The 23,195-nt window shown below is 35.3% G+C and overlaps 1 protein-coding gene across 17 annotated transcripts in view; it reads right to left on the bottom strand.

The window, feature by feature from the left end:
- Positions 1-7,326: 7,326 nt before the first annotated feature.
- LOC18428445 (binding protein) overlaps positions 7,327-23,195 on the bottom strand; it is a 39,375-nt gene continuing 23,506 nt past the window's right edge. For 4 of the 17 annotated variants that reach the window (XR_016056158.1, XR_016056162.1, XR_016056155.1 and 1 more), the window contains 4 exons: positions 12,406-12,465; positions 12,059-12,250; positions 10,367-10,412; positions 7,327-7,687 (listed from right to left, as the gene is read on the bottom strand). Coding sequence is in view for 7 of the 17 variants with exons in the window: in XM_011622941.3 (XP_011621243.1) it covers positions 7,488-7,687; positions 10,367-10,412; positions 12,059-12,166; positions 12,406-12,465 (414 nt within the window). In the remaining 10 variants the exon portion in view is untranslated. Of the gene's footprint in view, positions 7,688-10,366; positions 10,413-10,639; positions 12,251-12,405; positions 12,466-23,195 lie in introns of all 17 variants that reach the window. The other 13 variants (XR_016056159.1, XR_016056156.1, XR_016056164.1 and 10 more) reach the window with 7 other exon arrangements.

Genomic DNA, 23,195 nt, shown 5'->3' with positions numbered 1-23,195 from the left:
TATTATTTGAATATTTAAAGCATTAAAAATCAATATCTTTAATTTTATAAACTCAAATATTATAAATAAAATATCCAGGGGTTTATAAAAATTAAAATCATATTTTTAAAATAATATCTACCATAAAAGAAACATAATTAAATTAATTTGATGGGAAAATGATCCATATGGTTAAGGAATTAAATCAATAATGGGGCACTCCACCTTCAACTGTGGACTAGTGACCACGCTTGCTTTATCATGCCGACCCAGCGTTGCCCATGACCTACAGTCTAAGCAGGGGCTCATTAGTGGGTCACCAAATTCTAGCTGATGAGCCAAAGGATCGCAATCCTAGTATGTGGATTTCAAGTTCTCCCATAGAGACGAGTCAATGTCACCTAGACCTAATGCGACCACAGCTCTATGATGCATAGGGGCATCTCTCGTACATGCACATGCTTCACCCTAAAAGATGGCTTACTTGCTTTTCCGAACGGTCTATCAATATGTATACTGTGTGATGGTACATGGATGAGGCTTTGGCCTCTGTCTTTGTAGGCCACCATCACACATAAGGGTTACAAAGTCCCTCGGCTCTCTCATCTAAGCATACTCCGACCTCATCAAGGGATAACCCACTAGAACCCTCCTCGATTTATTTTCTATATCCAGGCGATATGGGTTTTCCCAACTGACTGTCCTAGATCGTCAAGCACAGTTCATTATCTGCAAACCTCGTTTATATCGTATGGTTTATGAGGGATCACACTCTCATTGAGTCCATGATCCACTGTATCAAATGTCTCATCACAATCACTCAAAAAGCCTTTAAAGGCCACATAAACCCAACAATACCCACTCATCGACGAGGTCCTATTGGAAGTTGTAATCGAGGTTGGCCGACATGTAGTCTGTGGGAGTCTTCCTCATTTGTCTCTCTCTCAATTTTAAGTTGTAGTGGACGTACACCAGGTTGTGCAGCATCTGAGTCTTTAACTTATTCCTTAAGGGCATGTATATATATCCACTGGAATGTACTCTAGTTTATTTCATACATCGAGGAAGCACATATTTGACTCAGTACTCTGATTGCAATATTTTCTAATTGCTTTATTCGAATTCCATATATCGTCTAGCATTTAAACATAGAAATAGTTAATAATAGAAAAATAATGAATTAAAAAAAAACAAAAATAGTAATATATTACAAATAGTAGTACATTAAACAATTATAAGTTATAACTAACTTAGGTGCAATTTTGCAGCTACTTTTTTGGCATTATTGTATATAAATTAACAACTTTTTTTCGTGTCATGATAAGCTACAAAGAACAAGAGGCGTAAATGAGAAATTAGTATAGTATAGAACTGCAATTTGTTATTCAGAATTAAATTTTTACTACAGGCCATTTTGCTTAAGGTTTACTTGCATTATACACTCCATTTGAGTATCAAGATCAGACTCAAGCTTGTAAATGCAGTTTCTCACCCCGTTCATGATGTCTGCATCATCTAACGTACCATTGGAGTACAAGTTTTGTGAGTTAAGAAAAAACCCTGCATATGGTTTATTATATTATTAATTACGACATATTTACTTAAAGTTGAGATAGAAACATGAATTAAGGTGATGAATCATTATATTATTAATTACGATATATTTACTTAAAGTTGAGATAGAAACATGAATTAAGGCGATGAATCATAAATTACCTGCCACATGAATATCACGATGTAGTCGGTGTCTCTATCTACGATCAACGATCGCTAATATCTCATCAGTCCATATGTCATTTTTAACTATGGCTTCCCTTGCGAGTCTCATTGCATCAACCAATGTTTTAAATATTGGTGACCCGATCTGGTATCAAGCAATCTGGATAAGGAATCACCAAGACCGTGCCGAATCCAAGGAAAAAATGAGATTCAACTGTTTTATATAGAAAAATGAAAACATCACTGATTTATACTGGTTTTAACATCATTTGACGTCATGAAACTGGATTGGATGTTTTATAAAACAAAGTGCCCCTTCCAAATGGGATCATGTGGGGCTATAATCCCAACAACACACCCACCAACCACCTAACACCTCATGTGCACATCTATAAAGCTATTTGTGAGCTTTTTATAGACTTTCAAGTTCTTGTGGCTCTTCGATGTGGGACAAGTCTCATTCTTCCCATTTTCATTCACAATAATATCTCTCTCTTTTTTGACCACCTAATATATCTCTCTCCATCCCCCTCACACCTCCACCTACCACCCCCGACCAACTAAGCTCTTTCTCTCTCCACCCTCGTCACTCCTCCGCCCACGACCACCCTCGACCAACTAATATATTTATCTCTCCACCCCTCATGCCTCTACCCATGGCCACCCTGCCCAAATACTTTAGCACGTCTCTCTCCAGTAATCTACTTTAAAATTTTAATTATATGAATATGGTCACATTAAAATTAATTTAATATTATTATATTGAATGACTATAATTATATAAAAATTGTTAATTTATTTAATACAATCATGTTAAAATTTTTATTGCTATATCAAAATTTTTATTATTATAAATATATTAAAACATCACATAATTCAATATATTAAATTGCTATGTTCTTTAACAAATTATTATGGCTATATAGATTATGTTATTTCATATTTAGTTTAGATTGTATTTTTAAACAATATATTTCAACAAATATTAACAAATAATTATTGTTAATTTGTTATTATTACAATAACTTATTTTGTACAACAATAAAATTTTGATATAATTTTTAATTGTATTAAGTTGTTATATAGAAATTCTTGAATCATGTTTATTATAATTAATAATTATATATTGATAACCAAATTTTGTATTTTATTTATTAATTATACATCCAGACAGGAAAATTGTATCTCAGTGTTCACCTATGTTTACAAAGTAACGAAAGTACATAATACACCACTCCTAATATTTTTTAGAAACTAAAAGAACATTATTTTTAAAGATTTATAATGACTTTTTGAAATTTTTTGGGACAAAAATTGCCCATTCTGCGTATTTTTCGATTAGATCCACCGATTTTTCGATCCGACATGGGTATGAGTGTGACCGATTCGAGTTGCCGATCTGTATTTTAAAACCTTGGAATCAACTAACCTCAACACTTGCACTAGAGGTTCAATTACGAAAACAGTATGGTTGCATCTAACCCAGAGCCTCTGGTCAACATGGATGCTTTCAACCTTCCTTCCACATTAACTCATTACTTCCCTATCAATCTGCCATTCGTCAGTGCGTATCATTGATTTATCTTTCGCGTGCAATGTTCCCTCATCATAGCACAGAGGTAGGTGTAATTGTATACTAATCTTGTAATAAGCTTGCATTTCAAAATACAATTTTTAACCCTCTTCAGCTCCCTATGTCCTTATGTATCAAATTAATATAGTGAGCAACACATGAAGTCTAATAAATATCGAGTCTTCTCTTTGTTATCAATAACATGCTTTTCTGTAATTCGCAATATTGTCAGTCACTACGTGGACAATATTTTCTGCCCCAACCTCATCTACGATCTTGTCCATGTGCGTGCATAACAGTCTTGAAGTCTACTTTTTATCATGTTAGAATGGTAAACAATGCCCTTAAGGGAACTTATTAAAAATTTGACAAGATGCTTGTGCCTTGTCCTTCCAAATGTCTGTCATGATGGTCATTCCAGTGCTTGGCCAGCAGACCTTGACCTGTGCATTATGATTATATACTCTATGGACAATATCTTCTAAATATGACCCTACAAATTCCTTCGCAGTTCGGGCTCTAGAACTTGGCCCTGCATCAGTTATAACACATACCATTTGTGGGCAGTATTTTGAGTCCAGAGAATTAAGTGGCAGAGCATTGCCATATCAAAATATACTAATCATCTTTTTCGCCTTTTTCATGAATTTCCCTGGTGATGGATGTTTTTTATTTTTATTTATTCTGATGGTATTTTTGCATGTGGGGGTCAAGTCTAGAGTGTTCACAGGGCATTAGTGGCACATCTATGGGTTCAGATCAGTGAGTAGTAGATGACCGACTATAAGAGGATGGATGATTAGAGAAACTATGCCTCAGTTAACTAGATATGAACCTAAGCAGTAAAGGTCCGCATCCTACCATACCCAGCACTACGGGTTGTTGAAGTTGGCAGCTAGAGGATGCACCATCCCTTTTACCATACATCTCTTGAATTTTCATTTCTCTTTAATTTAATTCTTGGAGTCTGACAATCCTAGTCAGTTCCATTTGTCTTCTTGGTCCTCAACCTCATCTATGGGATAATTTTAACATTTGTTCTTTTATTGCCGCAAGTATATTGTTATTACATGTGATGCTACCCCGTAACCTATTAAGGTGCTCTTTCAGGCAAATTATACCGTCACCCGTTTTCTTGGTACAAAAATTATATCTAACTTTTCTCTTGTCATTCACTTTCACGTCATATTTCCTTGCCACATCTTCCCTCATCTTTTAATTTTCTTGTTTTGAAAATAAAATTTCATTAAAACTTATTGAAAATTTTAATATAATATTTTATTTTATTAACCATGATAGAACTTTGACTAATATATAAATTTTTTCATTAATTAATATATTAGCCTAGATAAATGTTTTATAAAATTTTTGAAGCTCATTAGGAATTTCAAAAAATCAATAAAATTTTAAAAATTAATATTTTTTTTTAAAAAAGTAAGAAATTTATTTGAGATATGTTTTATAATTTGGGATTATCTTTTTTAAAACTTTTATATGATTTTTGGCAATTATTGGGAAGTGTTTTGGCTATAAATACCGAGTCTCGCAATGTTTTGGATGTTTTCGAAGATACCCCAATCTTTGATTTTTTTAACTTTTTTTTTTTTTATCATTTTTTGGCAAATACTACTTTTTTTAATATTTTTAAATATCTCTTTTTTAAAATACTTTTAAATCATTTTTGCCAAAATATACCTCAAATTCTAGAATGTTACTTTTAAAGCCTCGAATCAATTGAAGCACCCAACGACTTCACTTCCCAACCAAATTAATTGGACAAGCAGCCAAATTTGAATTTTCTTGCAACTAAATTGGACTTGCAAACCGAATTTTCTTTGAATTTGGATCAACTGATGCATCCATGTCAGTGTAGTTATTCAGTGGAATTGCATTACTTGCTCTAAGTCACAAAATATTATCTAAAGTTTATGCATAATAATCATGAGCCTCATGTAAGAACTAAGAAAGTGATACCTAGAGATGAATATTCAACATGCCATGGTCATGAGAGAACTAAAATACATACAGAAAAATAAATTTATCAATGCATAGATGCAGGCACATTAGAAAAGGTTGCCTCTAATACCAATGCAAGACAATTATGTGAGATCTTACAAACTGTGATCAAAAGATGACAAAGTAAAAAAGGTTCAACTACAAATATTGAGCACATAGTTGTGGGATAAAAGAAAGTAAAGACTTACCTGCAGCAGTAAAAGTTCAAAATATAAATATGGCCAAAAGAATAATAAAAATAAATGATTTAACCACTCAGTAAAATAAGTTACATGTACATTTCAAAATGCATTGTCAGAGAATGTAAATAAATTGTTACAAATTTCTATGAACACCTGAAATATGTCTCCATGTAAGTTAGTACTCTAAAAGCTAATCTACACTTCAGTTATCTAGATAAATTAGGCTTCCCCTTAAGGTACCAAATCTTCATGCACATGTATAGGTGGATCACCTTTTCTGACTGAAAAAGAAGAATCATTTCCTTAATTTTCTAGGAAAACATCTGTTGTTTTCCATCCCAACAATCCAATTATACACAAAAGATTCATCCAACACTCATTTTGACATGAAATGATCCCATTCTCCTAACTCCCAGTTCAAATTCATTGAGATAGTGTATAAAAGGTGAACTTAAAGTAGCTGTACAACTAACTAATGCAAATAAATTGCATTGTCATTTATGAGTAGAGAGTTAAGCTGTGAAACAAGATTCTTATTAGTCATATGGTTAACATATACAGGTAACTCTGTACATGAGTAAAATACCCCTTAGGGTAAGAAACAATAATCACAAGACTAAATAGTTATTAATATGTTCGCAGTACATGCAACCAAGATCATTGAATCTTGTCATTGAGCTGAAGGCTTCTGCACTCAATTTTGAAAGTCATTGGGAAAAAGTAGAAAGAAATGACTTGAGGCATAAAAGGCCCTTGTGACGGACACACATAAATATGTAGTTCAATTTACAAGCAAGTAGATTGACAAAAAAGAAAATAAAAAATACTGAATGCAATCTCCTGGATAACTTTGACATCTACAAAATCCCTCAAATTTGATTGAAAAAGGATAAAAAACATGCCCAAGATCTCGCGTTCGGCAGATTTTTCAACTTAGTCAAGAAAAACTGCGATGATAACTTAATATGTCAAAAATTTCGGCTTTTTGAAGAATTTAGGACTTCAATAAACTAAGTAACTCTAACATCTACAAAATCCCCAAAATTTGACAGAGAAACAATTAAAAAACGAGGCCAAAAATCTCAACCTCGGCAGATTTTTTAAAAACCATCGAGAACACCCAAAAAACAGCTTCAAAAGTTTTGAATTCTGACGTGTTTTCTGTTGCAAATCCCTCATTTTATACTAGAAAATCAATTATTTCACTCAATATTTGACTAAAAACGCCTGAAAAAGGTGAAAAAATTTAATTAAACAAAAAAAATCATGAGCTCTATTGCAAATAACAACATTGTTTCTAACGGGTGTGATAACATGTTATAACGTGTTTTTAAAATAACCGGTCCAGTCCAATTAAAAACCAACCGATAAGTTAAAAAACCGATGGAGGGGGAGGGGAGATTTTCCTTAAGCCAGTACCCCAAAATTGGTGCTAACCAGAACTGGGAGGTCCCAATTCCGTTCCAACGGGCTGGTTCCCGATAGACCGGCCATTTTTCCCTACACTGCTTGCACCCAATTTATTTTTGAGAGGCAACTGGGCCAGTGTTTTTGTTTTTTTTTGAAGAGTCTTCTCTAACCAATGGCCGATAAAGCCCCAGGGAGTTGATATACAAACTCTTGTGGAAGCGTGTCAAAAATTCAATCTTAGTGATAGATTTAGGATATGAAACGCATCCTATGTTACTTCAGACAGATTTCTACATCAGATCATTGATTCTGCAACTTCAAAAAATATAGCAAATTTGGTGATCCATGAAGAATTAAGATGAACATTCCAGAGACACAGTTCATCATTTTGTTTTTCTTTTTTAAAGATGTGTGGTTGCAGTGGTTGAGATTATTGACTAGTGAAACTTTAGGTCTAAAATTTACCTAAGATGGATTTTAAGGGGCCCTTAAGAGGGTGGGTCGGCTGGAACACAAAAACTCATCCAAATTACAATACTATCATTAACATAACTAGAAAAATAGAATAATACACCTCTCTAACATCCATCTTAGGCAACACAAGCAATTCAGACTGACTTCTCTCTCTCTTCAAGTCTTTTAAGCCACTGCAAACCAAGATCACAGCCTGCTTTTGCAGCAATTTGGAATTGCCGTTTTGCTTGTTCGACTGATGACTCACCGCAGGTTTCTTCACTCTTTTCCATCACTCTCTTTGGAAGGCCTCGCCTACGTCCCAATTTGTTGATCTTTTCTGGGACTTCAACACCTGAAACATTCACCATGGGCATCACTAAACAATAAGAAATCAGGAAGAGTAAAAGATTCTCTGATGAAAAGGAACCGATGTTTTCAAGACCACATTCTAAAAGTTCAGTTGGCTTGATTTCTTTCTCAATCATGACTCCACTCAATAGGTTCCTCTCTCTCTCTCTCTCTCTCTCTCACACACACACACACACAAATTCTGGCACTGAAAACCAGATATTTTTGTTCTTTTAATAATTTCAGTTGAGATAGATTTTGATTTGATATCCTTCTATAACATGCTTTAACCAATATGCAACTGGCTTCTTCATGGTAATTACATATACTGAGGAACATGAAATGTAGACAAAATTTATTCAAATGATGGTTCAATTTGAGTTGCTTGTTGTGGCATTACCAATTGTTTTGATATTTAATATGTAGTGTCCAACAAGGCAATGTCCTCTTTATCCTTCTAAGGTCTATCAATGAAATACGTTCTAAGCTATGTCCCATTTGCGATAAATGTATTATCATATATATATTTTAAAAGAATGGAAAAAAAACAGCAAAAAGTTGTACTTTAAATTTTACCCTGACTGCAATTTGAAAATTTTCAAAACCCATTTTAATGTGTCATGTGGTGGGTTATTTGAAATTAGATATAATCTCCTTAGTTTTAATATTTATTGGATGTGGGGTTCACAAGAAATATGAGGAAAATTGTGCATTTCGATATGTGATCATAGTGAGGCGTGCCCATTGGTAGAGAAATTGAACAACATGGGCACAAAGAAAAATGAACTTAACTTCTGATTTTGAGACTTCGAATGGTCATAGTTGCCATTAGCTGGGATAAAATTACATACTAATTCCTTTGAGGCCATATACTACGCTCCCTCAGTAGCATATTGTTCACTTACTCCCTAGGGTGAAATACCTACTTGGAAAATTTTTTCAATCAGAGAGTTTTGGACCCACATAAGCACCAAATGTTGTCAAAAAAATAAAATTTGAATTTTGAGTTACTTACACTTCTGTCTGGCCATCCAAAAATCGGGGTCTCTCATTAATATTAAGATGTTATTCTGTGAAGACACACACAGTGTTTTGAGTTTCTTTTTATTTTTGAGGTTGGTCACCAGTTTGAAGAGGTTACATCCCCATAATTGGGGGCCTAGAAATACTCCTAGAGTGAGGGAGTGAGGGAGGAAATGCTTCTATGGAAGCATAGAATCTTATAACAATGCCTTTTAGTGCAATATATGGTTAATGATGTTCCCCAAGAACAACATCTTCTCTGTATTCCACTTCACATATTTACTTCAAAAAATATTGACTTTCTCCACAGGACTTTTCTATATATCCTTCCATTTGGACTTGATCCCAACCAACCTGACGATGTCACTAGCATCAAGAGCCTGGTTTTCCCTCCATCCCACGTAAGTTCAGGCCTTTAATTGGTCATCACATCCAGAAAGTCCCTCAACCAAATTCAGTGAAAAAGGAATCCACTTCCCGACAGGTGCACCATGTGCAAGGACAGCAAGATCATCTATTAATTCTTTGGGAAGTAACAAGCAAAATCTGGGACTTTGTTCTAAAACTTTTTGGCTGGGTCTGGGTGACACCCAAGACCGCCCAACACCTTTTCTCGTTCTCTCAGCCCTTTTCTCCTCTTCAGGCCTCCTACTCTGGTGGGCTCCTCTCCTAGCTTTAGTCTGGACGATCTAGCTAGAGCATAACAAGTGCATATTCAAAAGTCACAGATCCCGCACCAATGAGATTAAAGCTGTGTTATAGCCCATGTTGACTTTGGGTACACAAATGCAAAGAGTTAGTGCATACTCAATAACGGACTTCAAACAGCAATGGCAAGTTGGCAACAGCTCCTATGGTCCAAACTGAAGCCCATCTCTAGAGCCACCAATTGATCCCACCTACCCTAGGCATAATCAAACTCAACTTTGATGGTTGCTCTCTTGGCAATGCTAGTCTGGCTGGGAGTGGGGGTATCAACCTGCTTGCCCAAGTAATTTTACATAGGTACAATCGATTTTGCCAACTCCACCATTGCTGAAGCCAATATCCCTCTCAAACTGTTTGAGTAGTTGGGAAACCCTTTGTTGGTCGAAGGGGACCCTAAGAACATGATATACTGGGCAAAGAAACTGCCCCCTATCCTTGGAGACTGAACCCCATTTTTGAGAAGATTTTCAAATGCCACCCCATTCAAGCATCTTTTGGACACTCCGGGAGAGAGACAAACAAGCTACAAACACCCTCAAGAAAGACAGCTTCAAGTACAAACCTCACAATCCACAGGCCTCAAGCCTAATGAGGATAATTTCACCTTTAGCCCCATTTTGCAAAAACCACCTATATCCAACACAGTTTTCTACATCAAATATCAATCACAATTTGCACATCCTTTTAATATAAAAGTCAGTTTCTACTCCCCAAAAAAAAAACTGATATACATTGCCTCTCTAGCACATAATAATTGGCTATCATATTGGAATTATAATTCCATAGAGACATAAATCACTAGCAAAAAATTAAATCACCATCATCATCATTATCCGAGCCTTATCACTAGCAAAAAAATTAAATACCATTGTAAATTTGGATCTTATTTTCTGTTTCACTTTCAGCAAGAAATAAGTTGTAAGAACATAATGCTAACAGCCTAAAACCATACCTTTTAGAAGAAGTGATCCATATGCAATTGCAGCACCTGCATGTCCCTGCAGATTTTCAAAATTCACAATCAAAGTTCCTTTGATTAAATGATAGCTTCCCTCATATCCGATTTTCTATTTGCCCAAACTTTAATAGATGCTTTTTTGCAAACCAATTTGTAGCTAAAGACATGGGTACAATATAATTTAAAGGACCTTGGGAAACCATAATCCATTGGGAACATCACCATACAATGAAATAATGGATGGTGATTGCGAGAGGCTAGACTTACATTTGGATCATGCCCAGCTCTCGCAGATCCTGCTCCCGCTCCATCACCATAAATTACATTGGACATAGGTGACCTGACGGATTATGAGTATACCTAGTCTATCAAACTTCTAGGCACACTAGGCACATGTAAACCAACAATTAAAGCCAGAAATCAGTCACTATGCTCAAGGCATGTATCCAAATGAGGCTAACAATTTGGATATCTTATCAAGAGCATTGAACATGGAAGAGAGAATACAAAAGTACACTATGCTTCTCCAAGTGAAGAGTTCACTCAATCAACATGTTGGTTAAGAAGGTAGTCCCCAATTTGGCTGGCTTCCCTATGTCTATTGCTAACAAATATCCATTTAACTCTTCACATACATTGTTGATTTCATGAAAATGACAAGGTTGATAAATCAGGATAAGTGCCTCCTAATTCACTATAGAATAATATTTCCACATTTGTTGAATGCAAAATATCTCGACACCGCAATACTAATATGTGATTTGTCGAGGATACTAATGGCTTTTCATCTGAGTACACAGCATGCAGATGAGTTGCACAAGTCACCCTGAGTTTGATTTGAATCCAACTCTTAAACAATCAAGTGGGGTTGATTTGGACAATAATTAAATCCTATGAATTCTCAAGCACTTCTTAAAGGTGCCCAGTTTGGCCACATATCCCTTTAATAATCCACCCAAAGCAATGGATGGCAAACAAAACTCCATTACTAGTTATCTACCCATGTTTTTAGATTGGGAGACTGCTAAAAAGGTGGGTGGCCAAACTAGCCACTCTATTAAACCCACATCACATCCAAGAGGACATGCAAATATTCCCTATAAGAGCTGACTGTTATTCAGCTTCAAACAGCTCAGCTGGGCTCGATTGATGTTTCCACATTCTCTCTCCTGGATGATATTGACTCACAAACTCTGTGAAAAGGACATTGACATATGTCAGTTTTTGACACGTTGTACATAACAAACACTAAGTTCCATTTGTCTTTAAGCTGTTTTTGGTTGATTTACATTTGCATCTCCTTATCTGTATGAACTAAGTGCAATTGTGGCCCAGTTTCAATGGTCCCATCTTTCTTGTTATGGATGGGTTATTTATATTTATAAACATGAGTATTTCTAGTTTCTTAAATGGGTGGGGGAAGTTTTATGGTATTTCCTTAATAAGTAGGAGAAAGGAAGGGGCCTTACTCATGAATATTAGAGTGGACAACACATTTCGTATTATAGGTAGGGAAAGGCACTGAATTGTTCCAAATAAATGGTCCAAATGAACTGGGCCTTGATGTATACTCCTATCATTTTCAGCTATTAAAAGAAAAAAAACGAAACACACATGCTTAGCCAACACGTTAAGCTGGTCAAGAAACCACTTCTCTTGGCCAAATGAAGCATTTTGAACAATCACCTTCTCTGATGCCCTATGGAAACACCATAATGCAGATGCAAGATCTCTTTTCACGCAGTCCCCAGTCAAATACACTGCACCGAGTAGGTATAAAGCCCCTGGATGCAACTAGAGCACAAAAGGTCCTTCTTAGTAATGAATGAATAGTAACATTCTTTTTCTTGTATAAAATGCAGGTTTAGGGCCCCATTCCTGTATAATGAAAAAGTAAAATATTACAACATCAAATATTCAAAACAAATCAATATTATCAAGACATACATGGTCTCGATGTCCTCAAAGCTAAGTAAGTTCATGTATTGGGTTCTCAAAAAGTTATTCTCTGCGAGTTAAAGAATGAAACATACCTGGTCAACAGCTTTCTCCAAATAATAGAAAGCTTGTTGATCAGCATGCACAGCTTCATCCTATCCAGATAAAAAAGTACAATTAGCTTCACCAGAAATGCTTTCATAAATTCAAAGAAAACAATCACAAAAATAAAAGTACAAATAACTATCAAGTTGAAGGCACTATTGGATTTGGTTATCAAAAAAAAAAAAAAAAGGAAAAAGAGGAAAAAAGAAAAAAAAAATTATAGGTAGGTTTATGCTACAATCCAATGGACTACAGTATACTCATAATCAATTAGTGCTATCATCATAAAATGAAATAAGGGATGATGGTGAGAGAGTGGAGCCCAGCAGGTCATATCGTCACTGACGTAACCTAAGATCACCCACTCATTCGTCTTCCATTAAATGACCCTAAAACACGCTTAGAGAACACGTTAAATTAAAGAAAGGCTTAACATGTACAATTTCACCAGCTATTCATCTACAAATCAAAATAAGCAAACTTGTGTAAATCATCATGCAATTTTAGGGATTTGTTTTAATGCCCAAAAGATGGGATTTTGAATATGTCATGGATTGAAATATGTCTTTTAAGCAAATTTCCCTAAATAAAATTGATTTCCAATCAAATTTAAAACTAGCCTACAATCCGAAGAGAAAAGAGGGTGTAGAATAAGTTTGAATTGATTCAGGAGGATCTCCACAACTAGTTCTAGGGTTTTGAAGTTAATGGTGTAAAGAATTTAGGCTTTTGCCTTTTGATGCAAAATTACGGCTAAGGTTTTGAGGCATTTTATCTAGGGTTAATTTTAGGAAGGACCTGTGGGTTGCTTTTAAGGTTTTGGTGGATTCTTTGAATGGGATGGGTTTGTGCTTGGAGGGTAATAATAAAAGGAAACAAATTTATAGAAAGATGAAAAATAGAAAAAATAACAGAGACAGAGAAAAAGAAAGAAAGAATATTAAAGAATTCAAAGAGTATTATATTGCCGCCTTGGGAGGTGCTACCAAGCCTTCTTTATGGCCTTCAATAAATGAGTTTAAGAAGCCCTTTATCTACTCTTTTTTATTTTATTTCTTGTCCTTTACAATGCTCTCTAAAAAAAAAATTGTAGAGGATGGTTGTCCCTCTCTCCCCTTTTTGGACAATTTGTTTTAAACACAAAGATAAAAAATACCCTTAATTAAAATAAAGCACACATGGACTAAACTAGCCTCGAATTCTCAACTCCCCAAGACATAAATTCCCATAGGTAACTAAAATAAATTAAAAGACCATCATCATCATCGTCATCATTGCCATCGCCTTTTTCCCACTAAATAAATTAAAAGACCAATAACCTTAATTTTTACTCTCCAAAAACTCAACCCGGTCGAGCACACCTCCATCAGTGCTGATAAAGATCCTTCCTCATCCTCCATACCAGGAACAGTCAACCAATGGGTGATCTTTCCAACAAATCAAGTGTCTCTTTTATGAACCACGACGTGTATCGGCAGTCCAAACATCCACCACATCCTCTATCTTGTCCTGAGTTGCTCTCAGTAGCTCTGCAGTCCCCAGCAAACCAATACCAAATGTACAGGGAGCCAAACTTGTAAAAAATCAGCAATATCAAAGATTGGCTAGATAGGAAGATACCCAGGAAAGTCTAAGAGATAAGCATGTCATCTAACTTCTTGAGATCCGGAATAGCCCAAACCTTCATTAACATTTTGTAGGTATCGATTGGACATCTCTCATGCCTTAGATGTTGTGATGTACAATGATAGAGTCCCTCACAAAAAACATCTACCGTATCAATGCTTATCTGCAACATACTCAGCATAATTGGCTGTCAACCTGTCAAGGACTTCCTTCTGTATTTCCTTGATTGTTGGTCATAATCACAGGCTTTGGCATTCCTCCTCCCCACACAAGGTAATGAACACAATCTAATATGTATGAGAAATGGAGTGACCATAAACTATCATGAAGGGAAACTTCTCGGTCAATTGGTTAACCGAGCTATTATAAGAAAATTCTACTTGAGGAAGACTCAGATCCTACTAATTCGGCCTCTCACCTGCAAGATATTTCAAGAAATTTCACAAGCTACAATTTGACTACCTCAGTCTGGCCATCAGATTGAGGATGATATGATCATTCAACTATACAACGTTCTCCAAAATTCACTCAGGAATCTAGTATCTCGATCATAGGTGATCGACTTAGGTACACCATGAAGACACACTTCTCTAAAGAATATATTTGCAGCATGAGATGCATTCAAGGTCTTTTGATAGGGAATGAAATGGATCATTTTTGAAAAATGGTCTACCATTACAAACAGAAAAACATACCTCCTGGAAGTTCTAGGCAAACCTAACACAAAGTCCATGCTGACATCTTCCTAAGGAGCATCTAGGATGGGAAGTGGAGCGTAGAGGCTAATATTCCATGACTGACTTTTAAAAATCTAACAAACTTGACCATGGTCCACATACCGCTTCATGTCATGCCCCAATCTAGGCCAAAAATACATCCTCTCTACCAACACAATAGTCTTAGCCAGATCAATAAGTCCAACAATACCCCCACTAGGTAGCTCAATAATGATGTCTCGTGAAGAGAATTCAAATGTGATGCACTTGGCATGTTGACTATTTATTGTATGCTAAGAGTTAATATATCTCAATCCCTCTCCCTGTGAACAAAACGATGCCTCCAGCATCGAAGAGTTTGAATGATTGCATAAAATTCAACATCATGTGCAGAGTGATAGGAATGAATGTCGTTCAATTCTTCATTAAAGAATGCCACAGATGCCCCTCCTGGCTTAAACAACTCTTATCCCAACATGGGAGGCATCACAATCCACCTAAAAGACCTTCTCAAAATCAGGAAAGCACAAACACCGATGCACTCAACGTTTCGGCCTTTAAGAGCTGGAAAATCACTTTGCCCTGTGGAGGCCATTTAAATGTCCCTTTCTCCATGCAATTAGTGACCAGGGCAATCGTGTTGCTAAAATTTCAGATAAATCTCCCATAGCATGAAGTGAGACTGTGACAACTGCATACATCACCCATGGAACTCATGGTTGGCTAGCTATTAATGTCTTCCACCTTAGTTAAATAAATTTTAGTCCCTTCTGCCAAAACAATGTAGCCCAGAAAAATCAAACTTTTGGTTAAAAAGGAATATTTCTTAATATTGACATAGAGCTTGTCCCTTCGCATTCCATGTATGAATATCATCAAAGTATCCAACCACAAATTCCTCGACAAATGGTCATAAAACTTGGTCCTTTGTGGGCATAAGTGTGCTGGGTGCAATGGACAAACCAAAGGGCATGACTAACCACCCAAAAGACCCTCATGAGTCTTGAAGGTTGTTATCCATTCATCACCAAGTCAAATAGAAATCTGATGGCGTCCACTTCTAAGGTCAATTTTGGAGAAAATTTGAGTGCCACTTAACATATCCAGCATGTCATCAAGCCTAGGTCTAGGAACCGATACTTGATGGTGATGTTATTGATTGCGCAACTATCAAAACACAGTCTCTAGGTACCATCATTTTTTGGTGTTAAGAGTATAGGGACCATGCACAGACTCAAGCTTTATCATATAAGTCCTTTTATTAGCAATTCTTTGACATGTCTATGCAACTCTATATGCTCCACTAGACTCATCAAGTAGTGGGCCATATGTAGGAGGCCAGCTCCAGGTGTACAAAGTTTAAATCTCCCTTAAGAGGAAGGCCATAAGGAAGCTCTTCTGGAGTGAGCTCACTGAATTCCTCCTAGAGGGGCTGAAGCTCTCATGCATTTGGTGGACTCTCCATCTCTTCCTCAGCTACAAGAGGTTACATTGTCCATTTCTCCTTACTCTCCACCTCAGATGACACTCTGTTCAGCTCTATTCAATCTATCCTCGAGATGCATACGTCTTCATGATACTGCCTTAGATCCTCATAGGAATCACGATCATTCTCTCCATGTTCTTCGTGTAGTGTTTGATTCCTCTCAGAACCATGCAAAGTAGCATCTTCGTGAGGCTTCGGTGGAGGATTAGGGGGAAGCATAGTCCAAATACCTACAGCTTCCGCAATTTGCGTCACTTGCTCCTTCATCTGCTCGAGGGAGTCATAATGATCACGTCGTTGTAGGATGAACTCTTTCCGATCACCTTTGGCTGCACCATGTCTTCAGGCTTGGCCACGACATGGCCTTGACAACGACCCTGGTCACATTCCCTTGATCTGCCATGGAATGTAAATTCACCTAAAGATAGAACTTTCATAGACTTAAGGAGGGACTCTTCCTATGCTCTAGATGACCACATGAACAATGTTCCTAACCTGGGAACCCTAGGTAGCAATCCATAAAAACTCACAAACTCTCTATTGATCCTAAGACATCACCTAAAATCCTAAGGAAGGCTATACCACAAAGTAGGACAGACTCTAAGGGACAATACCTTAAAGACCTAATGGACACCTTAAAACTGTAGGACAGACCCTAAACAATTTAAAAAGACCTCTAGCCGTAGGACAACTTGCTCTGATACCAAACTGATCTAACCTAAGATCAACCACTCATTAATCTTCAATTAAAAGGCCATAGAACACGGTTGGAGAAAAATTTATCTTCAAATAAGGCTAAATATCAACAGTTTCAGCAGGTTTTCATCCAGAAAACTAAATAAGCAAGCTTGTGTAAATCAGCATGCAATTTTAGGAATTTGTTTTAATGCACAAAAGATGAGATTTTGAATCGGTAATAGATTGAAATCAGTCATTTAAGAAAAATCAGCTAAAGAAAATTGTTTCCCAATAAAATTTAAAGCTCTCCTGCAAGAGAAAAGTGGGTTTAGAATAACTTTAAATTAATACCCAAGAGTCTCCATAACTAGTTCTAAGGTCTTGAAGTTAATGGTGTGCAAAGAAATTAGGTTTTGACTTTAGATGCGAAATAGGGTTAAGGCTTCAAGGGATTTTACTTAGCATTAATTCTAGGAAGAACATAAGGGTTACTTCTTAGGTTATAATGGATTCTTCAAATAGTGTAGGTCTGCTGTTTGGAGGGTTATAATAAAATAAAAAATTTGAAGAAATAAAAAAATAAGACAAATAAGGGAAAGAAAGAAGACGATAAAAGAATTTAAGGGAAGAAAATGGAAGAAAGAAGAATATCTATACTACATTATTAAGCCACAGTTAAGGGGTGGACGCACATCAAGAAAATAAAAAAGGACTCAATTCCTAGAGGTACACAAGTAACTTTAGATAGGAGGAGTTAAGGGAGGGTATTACTTGAGGAAATCGAGATAACTATTAGGGGAGAGATGATGCTTAGGAAATTGAGATAACCATTAGAGAGAATATTGAAGCCAACAGTTTTAGAGAGACCAACCATTTTTAGAGATATATAGAAATAAAGATTAGGTAACTCTAAAATCGTAGAGTCACGGCCTTTCCTCGAAGGATTACAACTCCTTGCTATCTAGAGAGAAAGAAAGGGCTTTTCCTCAAATCGTTGCATCTCCTTGCCAACCTAGAGAGAGAGCCATTGCTACCATTTTGTTATAATATGTACCATATTCTATTATTTTAAATATGTTCATTTCGGAAAACGTTCATTTTGAAAAACACTTTTAATCATATTTTATTCGTGAGTTTTAATATTGCAAAACCTAATTTCAAAGCCCAATGAAGTGGCAAAGAAGAGATATTTGTGAAGCTTGAAGGAGAGTAAAGTTGAAAAAGTTCACAGTTGAAAACATGTTAAGTCTCATTGATACCTTCGCAATTATTATTCCCTTTAAGGAGAGGAAAGTTGAAAGCGTTTACAATAGAAAAGAAACTCTCATCAATACCTTCTATGAATTATTATTCCCTTTACGGGGAGGAGAGTTGAAAGAGATTGCAGTGGAAAACAAAGTCTCATTAATACCCCTCTCTGAATTATTATCCCTCTTCCTTCTCTTTTTTCTCTTTTTGTTTCTTTTTTCCCATCATTTTATCTGATCTTTTATTTTGTTTTCTTTTTTTTCAATTTATCTTTTTTCATGATTTCTCTGATTTCCTACTTCTTTTTCTTCTTTTTTAAGTTCAAGAGGAAGTTTGAGAGGGCCTTTTCCTTCATTTTATTTTCCTATGATTTTTTTCTACTTTTTCCGAGGAAGTTTGAAGAGCATTTTTTCGTCATTTTCCTCTGATCTTCTATTCCTTTATCCTTTCTTAATCTTCCAGAATAGGTTAAGTTTGAAAGGTTAAAAATAGCGGCAATAAAAATAAAAGTTTGAAATAACTATATTAGAGAATATGGACAGGGTTTGGTTAGAGTCCTCTATATTAGAAAATATAGATAGATTAAGGAGAGCATTGACGAGAGAAAGAGGGGTTATGGACTACATTAAGTCTTAATTTAATATGGGAAGGGAATGTGTGATAATTATTAAACTATTTTCTTCTCTTTTTGTTTCTCTTTTTCCATCATTCTTCTTCTTCTTCTTCTTTTTTTGGAAGTTCAAGAAGAGGTTTTAAAGGGTTTTTTTCCTTTATTTTTTTCCTATAATATTTATTCCGTTTTTTTTTAACCTTCCAGAACAGATAAGTTTAAAAGGTTTTTTTCTTCACTATGCTTTGATTTTCTATTCCTTTTTCTTTGTAACAATAGAGTAAGTTTCAAAGGATTAGAACTCAGTGTGAAAATATAGAAAGTTTGAAAATACCTATTTATAAAATTAAAAGGTTGAAAATGCATATTTAGTTTTCTCTCCTTAAATTCTAGGTCCCTCTGTATGAGAGAATAGAATAGATAGAACAAGAGAGTTCAAGGGAGCAAGAGGGATATGGATTTAATTCAATGTGGGAAGGGAAGGTGCGAGACAGGAAAATCTTAAAGAATAGATTGATTTAGGAGAAAGTTCAAGAGAGAAATAGGGGATGTGGGAAAGTACTATCAGGTTGTGCGATAAGAGAGGAAAGTCTTAGAGGGATAAGTTCTAGCTTTTTTTTTTTTACGAGGTGGATTCCAAGTAGACTTACTATTACTCTCTTCCAATCTTCCAAGTTAAAGTTAAAGAAGGGAAAATATTACAATTAACCTCCTCCAACATTCTAAGTTAAAGTTAAAATTAATTTCAAAGGGAAAATATTACAATTAACTGTCATCCCAGTTAAAATGGATCTTGAACAGAAAATTGAAGTTGAAATGATATTTGGAATAAAGCCTTTATATAGGGCCATCTATGAAGGGATGTTCACATTCAAAACATGGGAGGCCTAATCACACATAAATAAAGTAGTACAAAATAAAATCCAAAATAAACATTATTTTCCAATATTTATTTTAAAAGATGCAAATTTTATGAACATACTATTAAAAACTCAAATTCTTTAAAACTATAGGTGTTATGAAAATTATAGTTATAACTTAAAATTAAAAATAAAATAATTAATAAACCAATTTAACCTGAGGATGTCTTTCATCATAATTATATGTTTCTAATTATAAATATTCCAATACATATTTATTTTTATTACAATTTTATTAGTATTTATGTAGTAATTCATGTATTATGACATAATAAGTATAGTTTCATTAATTGTAATTATGATAGTTATACAGAATTATTATAATTAGAATTAAATATTATTAATATATTCAAATAATACAAATACAATCTATATATATATATATATAAATTTGTATATATAATTATTTTAATTATAACATAATAATTTTCATTATTATAGTTAACCTTTTTTATTATAATAATATTAGAATCAACATTAATAATGTGATTGTAATATTATAATAAATATCAAAATCATTATGCAAATATAATTAGAATCATAATTAAAGATTGAATATATTTTATATGTAACGCACTCTCCCATTCAAAAATTATGTAATTATTTACGTGATCGTTTAATGCATATCAATGTACTATTCCATTGCATATTTACGAGTTTATTTACATGAATGCATACTACATATCTGCATAGTCTTGATTGCAAATTTACGTGATTAATTACATTGTTGCTTATTTCTTTTTTACATGCAAAGCACATAAACCCACTAGTCATAATAGAGGGAAAAAAAATTACCTTCAATCAAAGAGTTCAAGAAGCCATTCTCTATTTCTTTTTCCTATTTTTATAGAAGTTCTAAAAAAAAAAATATCCTAGAGGCTGGTGTTCCTCTCTCCCTTCTTATAGAATATGTTCTTAACATAATAACATAAAATACCCTAAATTAAAATAAAATATTAAAGGACTAAAGGATAAATATACACTTAGGAAACTAAAAATAATTAACTAAAAAAGGAAAAAGGGAAATGTCCTCATCAATTACCAGGATGGTGTGTACCACTCTTTCGCCATCAACTTTTATCACTTCATTGGAATGCAATGAGCAAAACCATGTATGGTCTTCAATACCCATTGGACTATCATATAATTTTCCCAAACTTGATATACAAAATAGGCATAAACCTTGTCTATGGTATCCCTCATTGATCTCGTGTATCTGGAAATAAAAATCAATAGCCATAGGAGCTCCTAACTTATTTCTATCCAAATTCCAACTGTAAGAGTGTTGAATGAAGGCGCAGCTTTTAATCAGTGATCCCTCATATTGTCATCAATTATAGACGTACGCAAAACAACTTAGGAAGTATGTCAGCTCTTTTATACTCTTTGCCAACCAGAGAAAGTTACAATATACAAGTAAAGTTCAATCAATTTATTGTTGGTAAGTGAAATGGTGAGGGATTACATAAACTGAAGTGCAAAAGTAGACCACCAGAATTCTCATACAGGACCCCAGCAATCCTGAATCAACCAAATGATCTGCGAAGCTGATATAATCTCTATGCATACCCATGACCATTCTCTAGTACATTATTCTTATTGGTTCGCTTTGATCCATGGTGGCCATTAAGTAATATACGCTAAACAAGTAGGAGTTAATGACACGTAACAGGAAGTTTGTCCCATACCCAGGAGGATGAAGGTTTGGAGATTGATTTTGGGGCAGGTAAAAGAGAAATTTATAACTTTTAAGAGGATATAGAGGATCAATATATGCTAATGGAAAGAGGACGCAACACACCTCTTTATCACAATAAGCATGGCATAGAAGGGCTGGAGCAGTGGAGTTAGCGCAAGCTTGATGACATTAGTAAAACGGCCAGAGATGGAAAGCTGATGCCCAGTAATAGAGAAAGCATAATATGCTCGATCCTTAGATGCTCATGCCGTATTCTCAGTACAATATTGTAAAGGCATAAAGCAGTAAGGAATTAGGTACACGATTATGCAACTTCATTTTTAAACAGTTTATTGCTGGCAGAAATTAGGGAGACAAGAAGGCCATGATATGAGCCACACTATGAACCACGGCTCATGTAAAATGAAAATTTAGTTGAAAGTACGTGTGGAAGCTTTGGGTGTTGATGGGTACGATGTCATGTGCACACATGGGAACAAAGTAGAGCAGAAAGAGAACTTTTATTTCAAAAAATCTCCACAATGTCTCTCTAGGGTCGATGGCATCCCTTTCTCTCTCTACAATGGCACATTATTCGTATTGAATCACTTTGATCCATGGTGGCCATTAAGTAATATACGCTAAACAAGTAGGAGTTAATGACACGTAACAGGAAGTTTGTCCCATGCCTAGGAGGATGAAGGTTTGGAGATTGATTTTGGGGCAGGTAAAAGAGAAATTTATAACTTTTAAGAGGATTTGGAGGCACAATATATGCTAATGGAAAGAGGACGCAACACACCCCTTTATCACAATAAGCATGGCATAGCAGGGGTGGAGCAGTGGAGTTAGCGCAAGCTTGATGACATTAGTAAAACGGCCAGAGATGGAAAGCTGATGCCCAGTAATAGAGAAAGCATAATATGCTCGATCCTTATATGCTCACGCCATATTCTCAGTACAATATTGTAAAGGCAATAAAGCAGTAAGGAATGTGGTACACGATTATGCAACTTCATTTTTAAACAGTTTATTGCTGGCAGAAATTAGCAAGACAAGAAGGCCATGATATGAGCCACACTATGAACCATGGCTCTTGTAAAATGAAAATCTCGTTGAAAGTACGTGTAGAAGCTTTGGGTGTTGATGGATACGATGTCATGTGCACACACGGGAAAAATGTAGAGCAGAAAGAGAAGTTTTATTTCAAAAAATCTCTACAATGTCTCTTTAGGGTCAATGGCATCCCTTTCTCTCTCTACAATGGCACATTATTCTTATTGGTTCGCTTTGATCCATGGTGGCCATTAAGTAATATACGCTAAACAAGTAGGAGTTAATGACACGTAATAGGAAGTTTGTCCCATACCTAGGAGGATGAACGTTTTGAGATTGATTTTGGGGCAGGTAAAAGAGAAATTTATAACTTTTAAGAGGATTTGGAGGCTCAATATATGCTAATGGAAAGAGGACGCAACACACCTCTTTATCACAATAAGCATGGCATAGAAGGGGTGGAGCAGTGGAGTTGGCGCAAGCTTGATGATAGTAAAACGGCCAGAGATGGAAAGCTGACGCCCAATAATAGAGAAAGCATAATATGCTCGATCCTTATATGCTCATGCCATATTCTCAATACAATATTGTAAAGGCAATAAAGCAGTAAGGAATGAGGTACACGATTATGCAACTTCATTTTTAAACAGTTTATTGTTGGCAGAAATTAGCGAGACAAGAAGGCCATGATATGAGCCACACTATGGACCATGGCTCATGTAAAATGAAAATCTAGTTGAAAGTACGTGTGGAAGCTTTGGG

This window comes from Amborella trichopoda, chromosome 5 (assembly GCF_054954075.1).
Source record: "Amborella trichopoda isolate Santa Cruz 75 chromosome 5, AtrichopodaSantaCruz75HAP2 v2.0, whole genome shotgun sequence".
NCBI classification, from domain to species: Eukaryota; Viridiplantae; Streptophyta; class Magnoliopsida; order Amborellales; family Amborellaceae; genus Amborella; species Amborella trichopoda.
Note: the sequence above shows the minus strand (reverse complement) of the source record. Positions and strands in the feature narration are given on the sequence as shown.